The sequence below is a fragment of the Panthera uncia genome, chromosome D2 (genome assembly GCF_023721935.1).
Source record: "Panthera uncia isolate 11264 chromosome D2, Puncia_PCG_1.0, whole genome shotgun sequence".
In the NCBI taxonomy this organism is placed as follows: domain Eukaryota; kingdom Metazoa; phylum Chordata; class Mammalia; order Carnivora; family Felidae; genus Panthera; species Panthera uncia.
In genome coordinates this window covers 40,516,715-40,528,786 of record NC_064818.1, presented here as the reverse complement: position 1 = coordinate 40,528,786, position 12,072 = coordinate 40,516,715, and the positions used below count along the sequence as shown (strand labels likewise).

Here is a 12,072-nt window from a genome sequence, read left to right as displayed (position 1 = left end):
GTTGTAGCAAGATTTCTATCCCCTCCAGAAGATTAGGAGGTTCCTCTCTAGAACATTGACTACCACAGAAGAAAAAGTTTAGAGACTGTAAAACATAAAGTGTCCATTGACCTTTCTAATGCCTCACTCAGATATGAGGAAACAGCCAAGCCTGAACAAGAATATAAAGAAATCAACAATGTGAAAGACAGAGACCAATAAATGTAAAATACATATATACATACATAAAATGAAATAAAAGTAACTGGAAGAAAGCAGAAAACACAAGAGGGCTTTAAGTATATATCTATTTCTATCATATAACTATGTAAATTATCCTCAGAGAGATGATAAAATATATTTAATCCATGAAGTAAACTAAAGAATACTAAAAAAAACCACTAAAAATACTAAAACTACAGAATACTAAAAAACCAAAGAATACTAATTGCAAATTAATATATACAGTTATGCAAAATGTTTAAATGCAGTGGAAAGATTGAAAAGTAAGTGGAAAAGTTGCATAGAGAATGGAACAAAAAGACAAAATATGTACCACAAAAAGACAAAATTATGTCCCACAATCATGTCTTTTCATGATTACCATGAAAAGACTCAAAAATTGTCCAGCTCAGTAAAGATACAAATAGCACCCCAGGCCTATTATCATGATATTTCAGACACCTGGGTATGAAACGTCCTCAAGAAGTCCCAGAACAGGAAGGAAAAGGCTCGGAGGTTGTGGAAGGCTGCTCAGCACTGGACATGTCTGCTTCCTAACACAGAAAAGGAGATGATGGCTCAGTACCTTCAAAATGAATGATAGATGAAAATGATTTCCTACCTAGAATTAGAATGAAAAAATAGCTGGTGATGAAAGTATGAACATAGCCTTTCTTAAAATATTACCAGAGGATATATTCTCAACAAACAAGGGGAAAACCCAAGAAACTGAAAGCAGTAGGATTGGCTGACCTAGGCTGGGCTCAGCAAGCTGACTTTGCCTCAGGCAGGAGATCAGGGTGAAGGGAGAGCAGTTGGAAGGAAGAAAACCTCATGCACCATAGTGCAAGAGGAAAAATCCATCATATAAACATGTTTCAATCTTCTATTTAAGTCAGGTCAGCTAACATCCTGTTAACCCAGTGGTTCTCAGCAGGGTCTATTTTGTCCCCAGCCCAGCAGACATTTTACAAAATCTGGAGATGTTTTTGGTTGTTGCAACTTGAGGGGAGGCAGGGTGCTATTGATCTCTAGTGGGTAGTCTGTGAATGCTGCTAAATATCAGCCCATCCCAACAAAGAATTATCCAGCCAAAATTCAATGTAGTGCTGACATTGAAGAGTTTTGCATTAATCTGATCAAATCCCATGGACAAGCCCAATGTCGAGGGGTTAGGAAAGACCCACCAGTAGTCTGGTGGGAAGGGTGTAGATGTATAATACTGTCACAAGGTAGTGAAGAATTGGATGCATAATTTGATCATCAGTGTATAATAAATTAAAAATTCCTTTCAAAGAATGTAGAAAAATCTTTCATGGGAAATGGTTATGGCCTTCAATTCCTATAAAGGAAACTAGTGATTATTACTACATATCATTGATTCTAAGATGCATACTTCTTTTTCACATTCTAACATCTCTGAAGTTCCAATGTGTTTTATGATCAATGTGATAATAAAGTATTGTATTATATTTTAATTGGCATTTTTTATTCCTGTGGAACATGAAATAATAGTCTCTTGCTGTTGATGTTGTATAGATTTGACAACACACGTTAAATGCTCATTATGTACTTATGCTATGGTAGGCAGTAAATTCAGAAGAACTCTTGGAAGTGTAGATAATTACATTTTGCAGATATAAGTAAGGATCAGAAGCCCCTTTCTCACATCATTACACATATAAGAATCTACCTAGTAGACTCTTGAGCTACAGTTGATAGCAATTGGGGACATTTTAATATAGTGGTAAAAAATATGGGCACAGAATCTATAGTTAAATGAAGTAATGAGTGAAAACATTTTAGGAGGATATTTGGCATATAATAAACACACACTAAATAGTTATTCTCAATCCTATATGCCCATTACTGTGATAATTGCTCTATTTACATTATTCCATTTGGATCACCCTTATCCTATGAGGTGTATCATCTACGTTTTTCAGAAATGGCACCAAGATAGCAAGAGGTGAAACAACCCAAGTTCACACATTTGAGGGTGGTCCATGTGTATGATAGGGGGAGTGGGATTTAAACTCATATCTGTGATCTTAGTGGCTGTGCAGTCTTTGCAACTCTTTTTCCTTGTGGTGCTATGTTGGTTCTTTGAGCCTCTTAGCCTGTATAACCAACACTGGGAAACCAACTATTCTACCTGTACATATAATGAAACTGTAGAGCATTTGTATCAATGGTTTCATGAATACATTCCTTTATTCACTTACAGAGAGGACAAGAAAGTTAAAAAGAGGGAGAGGAGGGGCTCCTGGGTTGCTCAGTTGGTTAAGTGTCTGACCTCATATCAGGTCATGATCCTACATTTTGTGGGTTCAAGCCCTGCATCAGGCTCTGTGCTGACAGCTCAGAACCTGGAGCCTGGAGCCTGCTTCAGATTCTGTGTCTCCCTCTCTCTCTGCCCCTCCCCCACTCACACTCTGTCTCTGTCTCTCTCAAAAATAAATAAACTATTAAAAATTTTTTGAAAATGGCAGAGAATTTAAAGAAAATTTGGTATGTGTGTGTGTATGTATATATGTGTGTGTGTGTATATGTATATATATACATATATACATATATACACAGTACAATATTTTTCAGCCATAAAAAGGAATGAAATCTTGCCATTTTCAGCAACATGGATGGACCTAGAGGGTGTAATGCTAAGTAAAGTAAGTCAGAGAAAGACAAATACCATATGATCTCCCTTATGTGTGGAATTTAAGAAACAAACAATCGAGGGCGCCTGGGTGGCTCAGTTGGTTAAGCATCCAACTTTGGCTCAGGTCATGATCTCATGGTTTGTGAGTTGGAGCAGCCAGGCTCTGTGCTGACAGCTCAGAGCCTGGAGCCTGTTTCAGATTCTATGTCTCCCTCTCTCTCTGCCCCTCCCCTGCTTACGCTGTATCTCTCTCTCTCAAAAATAAATAAACATTTAAAAAATAAAATTGAAAAAAAAAAAGAAACAAACAAATGAATAAAAGAAAAAAAGAGAAAAACAAACCAAGAATCAGATTCTTAACTATACAGAACAAACAGATTGTTACCAGAAGGGAGGTGGGGGGGAGGAGTGAAACAGATGAAAGGGATTAAGAATACACTTAACTTGATGAATACTGAGTAATATATGGAATTGTTGAATCAGTATATTATATACCTGAAATTAATATAACACTGTATGTCAAGTACACTGAAATTAAAATTAAACAATAAAAACAAAAAAAGGAGGGGTGCCTGGGTAGGTTAAGCGTCCAACTCTTCCTTTTTTTAAAAATTATTTTTAATGTTTTTATTTATTTTTGAGAGAGAGAGAGAGAGACAGAGTACAAGGAGGGAAGGGGCACAGAGAGAGGGAGACAGAATCTGAAGCAGGCTCCAGGCTCCGAACTGTCAGCACAGGGCCCGAGGTGGGGCTCAACCTCAGGAGCAGTGAGATCGTGACCTGAGCCAAAGTCGGACACGTAACCAACTGAGCCACTCAGGCGCCCTGCGTCCAACTCTTGATGTCAGTTCAGGTCACGGTCTTGCAGTTTTTGAGATTAAACCCCACATCTCTCTGCCCCTCCCCACTTGTGCACATTCTCTCTCAAAATAAGTAAACTTAAAAAAAATAATAAAAAATGAAAAAAGGAGGTAGAGGACTGTACAAAGAGATAAAACAATTGATAGTATTCATTGCACACGTTATAATTTGTAATGAATATTAGTGAAAATAACATCCAACTGTAATTTATCTTTTTGCCTCTTAGTGAAACGTCCAAAGTCAACTTTCGAATTACCTATTAAAGCAAACCATGAGTCAGTTTAGAAAGTATATCTAAACTGAGAAAGTGTTAGGTAAGCATAACATTACACTGATAAGTCATCAACATTAATTTAGTACTAAATAATTGTGAAGTCTTGAGTAAATTATGATGTTTCCTGGCCCTCACTGTAACATAAAGCAGTTGACCTATTTTCTAGCCTGAATATTCAGTGTTTTGGTAGGTGGATAACTATGGGGAGCAGTGTTTTTTGTTTGTTATTGTTTTTGTCTTTTAGATACATCTTATTAGGCCCTTTTACAGGTAGCTAAGGTATTGTTTTAGTTGATTAATGTTTTGCCAAAAGTTAAACATATGATTTCATAAAATTAAAACCACAAACTCAATTATTAGGTGGACAACACTGAAGTCAGAGTATCTCTGTTTTGGTTTCTCCCCTGTAAAATGGGGATACTGATTTCTGTATTGCTAAGTCATACCTTTTATGGAGTATCACATGCAGAGTGGTTCACATTGTCAGCACAGAGAATACACATGTTACCAAAGTGCTGTCAAGATATATCTCATCTGGCATTATATCCCTGGCAACTATTACCTAAATTTAGTGGTCTGATATTTTTGTTTACTCAAAGTCCTTGAGTTTAGTGCACATTTTCTTTAACGTGTATAAAGATAGCTAATCAGTACAGCTCAGAAATACATTTGTAAGGTAATACTAAAGTCAGGATTTGTAAAGAGAGGTTAAAACAAATCTTGTGAAATACTTAAAGAAGATAAATGACTAACATTATAGTTGGATTCAATATTCATTCCTCTAGAGCAACACTTACATAAACTCTCCCATTAAAATTTCCTCTGAGCACCTTATATATTAGTTAATAAGAAAAAAAGTATTTCTTTATACTCTAAATTGTCATGAATATAAATACATATTATTGTAAATAGATAGCCCATGGAAAATGACTGCATTTATAAAGGGGGGAAATCACATAACAATAATGCCCTATTACCATGGTTGTGTAGAGAAGAAAATCCTATGTTACTACGGTAAAAGAACAAAAATGTGTTTATCAATGTAAGATAAGAGAAGTCACAGGTGGGAGGCATGGGGGAGCTGCCTGTCTGCTCCCTTGACTAATGTTCCAACCCTATCTTCTGTTGTGCCTTTGCAAGCAGATCAAATTTGTTTCCAACACATTTCTGCTTCTGAGTTAACATTTTAAGATTGACTGTGACTTGAATCATCTGACTTTCCAAACAGATTTGGGGGTGCGTAGGTGCATACCAATGAGGATTTATAGTTCATTTCAAATAAAGCTCAGGACCATGGCAGTACAAGTCCAGGGCTATAACAGAAAGTGCCTGCCCTCTCTTAGGATTATTCTCACTGTCAGTTGGCCTGTATTTTGTGTTTTTCTACTGAGTTACTGTTAGGTGCAACACACAGGCCTAGCATTGTGGGAATTTATAGAAAGAAGTGACTGGCACTATATATTGATGATTAGAATAACATGGCCTCATGTCCTTAAGACTAAGATTTTTGATGGGTTTATCTTTGTATTTAGACTACCTGCAGTTTGCCAACTTAGGAATGATGCCCCTCATGATTGAATGACGTACCCAGGTGTACTTGTTCTTTGGGGCTTTCTTCCAAATTTCAGAGGACAGAGTAAATGTCATGGCAGCCTAACTTTACTATATAATCCTAATCAAGATTTCAGGTTAGATCTAGAGAGATAGTGACATTGAATAGGGAAAAAGAACCTTAAATTAATAGATTAAAACTGGGTTTTAGTCTTGACTTTGTATTACTCTGGACTTTCTTTCAAATTCTCTGGATTTCCAAAGCTGGGTTGATGTAGGAACTCTGTGTTCTGGCTGTATATCACAATCACCATAAAAGTCTGTGAAATATGCTATTACCTGCCCAATCCCAGGTTATTCGGTAAGAATCTCTGTGGGAGAGGCCTAAGTACGTATTTTTTAAGTATCCCCCAGGGTGTTCTAATTGAAGCCAGGATTAATACTACTACTCTGGCCAATTCCCAAGAGCCTTTCCATGCAATTCAGTGCAAATGGTCTTTATTCAACTTTTATTTCTTTCCACCCACACTTTTATTTTACCCTTCACTTACTTTCTTATTTCCTTCTAATTTGACTTGTTACCAAACCATATCCTAATGTTTTAACTCATTTTCATGATATGTGGCAATATCAACCTATATATACTGGTAAAATCAGGTAACATTTTAAAAGCAATATTTTCCTCATATAAAGACACAGTGCTGAAGTCCCTTCAGTTTCCAGAACTGATTTTAGTCTTGGCGAGGGGTGGGGGTGGCGGGTGGGGGGAGGGGGAAGGGAGAACATGACTATCTGGCAAATGGGATGGGATAGACACGGCTTTCATTTGCCCATTTTCTAAGTCTACTGATGAAAGGAATTCTTCAGGAGGAAAAGAATACTGTTTGGTAGAACATATTTCCTGTTGGAAAATGTCTACAATTCTTTCTTTTACTTTTAAAAATAAATGACTTTGGGGAGCCTGGGTGGCTCAGTTGGTTAAACATCTGACTTCGGCCCAGGTCATGATCTCGTGGTTTGTGAGTTCGAGCTCTACACCTGTGCTAACAGCACTGGGCCTGTTTGGGATTCCCTGTCCCCTCTCTCTGTCCCTCCCTGACTCATGCTTTCTCTCTCTCTCTCTCTCTCTCTCTCTCTCTCTCTCTCTCAAATAGATAAACTTAAAAAAATTAAAATAAATGACTTGGGTTATACTGGACTATTTGTGAACTGTGCCGATGAAGACCACAGGCTCCACATACAAGAGATTTCTCAATTTCTCCTACTAAAGAAATCCTGGGGCATATACCATTTTATATTCTGATGGCAAGAGTCTGAGTTGACAGTCTGGATTAATGCAACTTTCAGCATGCATCTCAGGAGATTAGCAAATTGTAGGGAAGCTGTGATTGGTGGATAAAACATTGCTATCTGATGTGCTCAAATTGACACCTGGTGGATGGATTTTTTTTCTGTGTCATTGCTTATAAAATTCTTGTAGATAAAAACTCTAATAAAGAACTCTCTTTGTTATTTATTTTTGCTTGAGTTTACCAAATTTACTGCAACCAGTCATCATCTACTTCATTTATCTTTTTACAGCCTAGAATGAATAACCCTAAATTAATCAACTGATTACAAATTCCTTAATTCTATGCATCACATTTCTCATTCTTTGCAATTCCTTTTTAGTCAGAATTGGGAATTAGACTCGTGGAACTACACTGTCAGTGCCAGCTAAGTGTTAAGTGGAGACAGACTTACATTGTTTCTGTGCCTCTGGGAAGTTTCCAGGAAGGACAAAGTTACTTTCATTAACTATTTGAATTACTTGGAAGGAGAATAGAATTCTGTCTGGTCATCCCCTTGAGAAGTTCACATTTTTATTGCCTCAATCTCCCTCCAGTGTTTCTTTGGGGAGTCAGGGAAAATCCAATATGTCTGTCCTTTCTCCTGGTTATAGGATCACACAGAGTATCAGATAATTATCACATTCACTCTTTCATTTAATCAACAAATATTTATGAGTGCCTACTCTGTGTCAGGTACTGTCACAGGTCCTAGGAATGAGAAATTAACCAAACAAAGACTTTGCTTCTGCAATTCCATTGATAAAGATCAAATGGTACCAAGTACCATCGAAGAAAATAAAGAAAATATTTGGTGCATGTAGCAGTTGGGGTTGTAGAAACAGAGAGGGAGGGAGAAAGTGCTATTTCATATATACAATAGACAGGGAATTTCTCTCTGGTACATGACATTTGAGCAGTACTTGAAAGAAACAAAGAAATCAATCAGGCTGGTATCTGGGGAAAAGTTTTCAAGGCAGCGGTAACACAGAGTGCAAAGGCCCTGAGGCAGCTGTGTCTTTGATATATTTGGGGAACAGCAAGAAAGCTGGTATGGCTGGAACAGAATGATGAAGAACCAGGATTTCAGAAGAGAAGGTCAGATGATCAATAAGGGGTAGGTCATTAGGGCCCAGTAGACCACGGTAAGAGCTTTGCTGTTTATTCTGAAAGTCATTCAAGGTTACTGAACTACCTCATTTCTCATTTTCAAAAGATCAGTCTGGCTTCTATGATGCGAATGAGCTTCACAAGCAAACTTTGGGGCAGAGGAACCAGGTGGGAGGCCTTTTATACGGTTTAAATGAGAGATGATGATGGGTTGGCTTAGAGAAGTGTGGTAGAGATGATATCACTAGTCAGATTCTGGACTCATCCTGAGATAGAACTGAGACATCCCCTTATGGATTGGGTATGGTATGAAAAAAAATAAAGAAATTAAGATTCTCAGTTTTCTTCTATAGACCATTGCCTTGAGCTTTATCATGGAACCATCTCAGGCTGGGGAAAAAGAGAGAACCGGATTCAAATTATTCTAGAAGTTGAGTGGCCATGGATGATTTTCTTCAAGGTTATGAGCCTTGCTTTTTCTAAAGGTACATTAGTGATAATTATATTTTAACACATAGTGTATCCTCAGGGTTCAAATTAAGTAATAATCATAACTGTACTAAACTCTCTTGACCTCTTAATTTTCACAGCAACACTGTAAGGGAAGTGACGTTATCCCCATCATATGGATGAGGAAACTAAAACATGAAGAGATTACAGAATTAGTTCAAGGTCACACAGAACTAGATCTGGGATTTGAAACCAGGTCTGCGTGACACCATGGCCCAGGTCCCCAAGGAGTATATTAACAACTGCAAAAACAATCATTATCTTAATAATACAAATAACTAGCATTGTACAGCATGCCAAGCCTTTTGTTTAATGTCTCACATACATTATTTCTGTTCATTCTTGTAACTCCCTACTGGATTCATATATTATCTTTATTTTACAAATGAGACAGTAGAGGTTCAGAGAGGTTAAGCAGCTCATCCATACAAGTTAATCCATCAACTAGCATACCTGGAACCCATCTTAAAACTTGGGTCAACACTACACAAAATTGTCTGTTTGACTAATGCCAAGAGGCCTCTCCTTACTAAGGGATTCAGTGTGTATTCCCTGCTGCTGGTGGGGAAGGGGGAGTAATGGTAGGGGAAGCTGAATGTGGAGATTCTTATTAGAACCCCCAAAGCTCTGAGGAACACCACATACCTGCCCACCTCTGAGATAACTAGAACAATAAGCAGGGGCTGGCCACTTGAGCTCCCCAGCATGGGTCTCTGGGGTTAATATGATAAGGTTTTAGTCTGTTTCTTTTTCTAAAAACAAAATGTATTGCATTTTTTCATTGCTTTTATTTTCCAGAAATGATGAAGTATTTATCAGAAGGCATGCTTTTGCAATTCATAAGTACTCTCCTTTCACCAGCAAATCCAATTATTTTGGTGAGAGGAAAAAAAGCAAACAAATAAAAATCTGGCTCTTGTTGGATTCTTTTCCCCACTCAGAGAAATGAAAGCCAAAAAAGAAAAAAAGAAAGAAAGAAAGAAAAGAAAAAAACATTGCTAACTATGTCAAAGGTAAAATCTGATTGCGTTTAGAGGATAACAAAGAAGACAAAAGTGATTTATTATCAAATAACGGTGATAGATTGGTTTCCTTTTGTTTCAATTCAACCTCAGTTGTTATGAAGTCCCAATATAAATTCAACTGAATGCTTTTTTCAGAGACCTTGTAGGTTATTTTCTTGTCATGATTTGGTCAAAATCTCAAAGGAATTAATTCAGTCCTTTATAAACCTGCATTTAGAAAGGCAGAGGGTAAGGCAATTCTTGACATAGCAGCGGACAGAACTTCTTCCAACTGTCCTTGCTCATTTAAGATGGAGAATCCATTTATTCTGAGGGTGAAATTCAGCTACCCAGTTATTTTTGTGCCTTCTGCAGCATCATGGGAAAGGCTGTAAAGGGAATAGACAAGATGCTGAATACAGTTGGGGTATGATGTCTTGAATGTCCTTGATGTGCCTGACACATGACTAAGACTTTTTAAAAAATGTTTATTGATTTATTTTGCAATACAGAGAGAGCATGAGCCAGAGGAAAGAATCCCAAGCAGTCTCCATGTTCAGCATCTCACAACTGTGAGATCATGACCTGAGCCAAAGTCAAGAGCCAAAGTCAAGAGTTGGACATTTAACCAACTAAGCCACCCAGATGCCTCACTAAACATTTATGTTTGCCAATTTAATCCTTAAAACCATCAGAGATGAAGAAACAGAGGGTCAGAGAACTGAAGATTTTAAAATACATATCTAATATCTGGGGAGTTGGTGGGATATAAACTCACATCCACATGACTCCTACTGATGGCTCTTATATTGCAGTGCCCCCTCCTAGCATCATAACCCTCCACTAACGTCTCTGTAAAATGGGACTACATAAAAGGATTGATTTTAAATAACATGTATAAAATATCTAGTATAGCGCCTGGCATATTTTAGGAAGTTTTCTCTTGTTGTTCTTTACTGAGAATCCTTGTTTCTGTTTTACACAATTACCTAACCAAAGTGCTGAGGAGCAGACCATCAAAGTTCCCAATGGTCACTTAACATTGGAAAGTAGAGAGTTTAAATATATATATTTTTTAAACTTAAAGGTTTTAATTGGTGCATGTACCAGTCAGGGTTGTACAAAAGAGACACGTGTGTGTGTGTGTGTGTGTGTGTGTGTGTGTGTGTGTATGTGTGTGTGTGTGATCTACAGTCTATAGGCAGAATTTCCTCTTCTTTAGGGTACTTGGCTTTTTCCCTTAATGTCTGTCATCTGGTTGTATGAGGTCAACCCCGCTTATCGAGGATAATCTTCATTAAAGTCCACTGATGGCACATATTAACCACATGTACAAAATACCTTTGCAGCAACACCTAGATTAGCATTTGGTTAAATAATGGGTACTATTACCTACCCAAACTGACACACAAAACTATCCATCACACGTATTTGTTAAACTGTGCAGCAGCTGGAAACTTGCCTGAATCATTTTATCATATTTGATAATCAAAGACCCAGCCTCTTAGTATTTTGTAGATTATCTTTAGGGGGTTTGGGGAACCAATGGGGGTAGAGGCACTGCTTTTCCTTGTGTCTGCACATTTTCCCTAAAAAGTAACTATTGTAGTATTTGTTTTTTCTTATTGAATTATTTACAAAATGCCCTGAATTCAATATTTTCTTAAAGGCAAAACACTTGTTAAATTATTCATAGTGCTACTTTGTGAGAATAATTAGATTACCTTCTGCCTACATCAGCTAGGAGACTATAGTACCAAAATTTGAGAACTTACAACATTTTTTGTGCATTTTTCCTTGACTAAACTAGACTGTATTTGGGAATAGAAATAGGATCAGCTCTGAAAGCAATTTGTGGAGCATGCCTTATGTTGATGGAGACTGAGATTTTAGAAAAGGTGATCAGAAAAAGTCTTACTGACAAGTTGACATTTGAATAAACATCAGAAGGAAATGAGAAGGAAAGTCATGTATACATCTGGGCAGAAAGCATTCCAGGAAAAGTTCCTCTGATGGGGGAGCATGGCTCTTTCACTCTGGTGAAAACAAAGTAGTGTAGCTGGAGGGGAATTAATGAGAGGAGACTGGTGAAAAATGAGGACAGAGAGATAAAAAGAGGTCTGATTCATATAGACTTGTAGGTCTTGTTGGTGTTAGATTATTTTTCACTCATACTCTCGTTCATACTTCCATGGGAGGGATACACTTCCTTGCCCCAATTTTGTCAACTTGCCAGTGTAACTGACCTTATATCCAAGTAAATATGCTACTCAGATCTCCTTCAAAAAAGCCTACTCTGGACATCATGATTGGACCTAGAGCTTCCAGCACCGTCTCTTTGATATGTCACCATGTTCACCCAGAAGCTGTACTTCTACAGAGGTCTTCTCAGCCAATAACTGAGCATTACATTGCGTCTACACTGGTACCTTTTTGTGGAATGTAAGGCCCCTTGCACACGAACTTTGGCTCCAGGATTCCACATTAGTTTAGCTGAAACTTTCTTAGTACTGCAATGTGATCTGAGATTCACCCTACCTGTTTCTTCTTCCTTCCCCCTCTCCTTATACAGTT

The 12,072-nt window shown here is 37.6% G+C and overlaps 1 protein-coding gene across 16 annotated transcripts in view; it reads left to right on the top strand.

The window, feature by feature from the left end:
- The window catches only part of LOC125932768 (uncharacterized), a 789,340-nt gene that overhangs the window by 600,875 nt on the left and 176,393 nt on the right, over positions 1 to 12,072 (top strand). Inside the window, exon 5 of one of the 16 annotated variants that reach the window (XM_049645301.1) lies at positions 8,338 to 10,457. The exons of the other annotated variants lie outside the window; for them this stretch is intronic. Within the exon in view, the coding sequence (XP_049501258.1) occupies positions 8,338 to 8,495 (158 nt within the window). The 3' untranslated portion in view covers positions 8,496 to 10,457. Of the gene's footprint in view, positions 1 to 8,337; positions 10,458 to 12,072 lie in introns of those variants that run through there. 16 annotated transcript variants of the gene reach the window in all.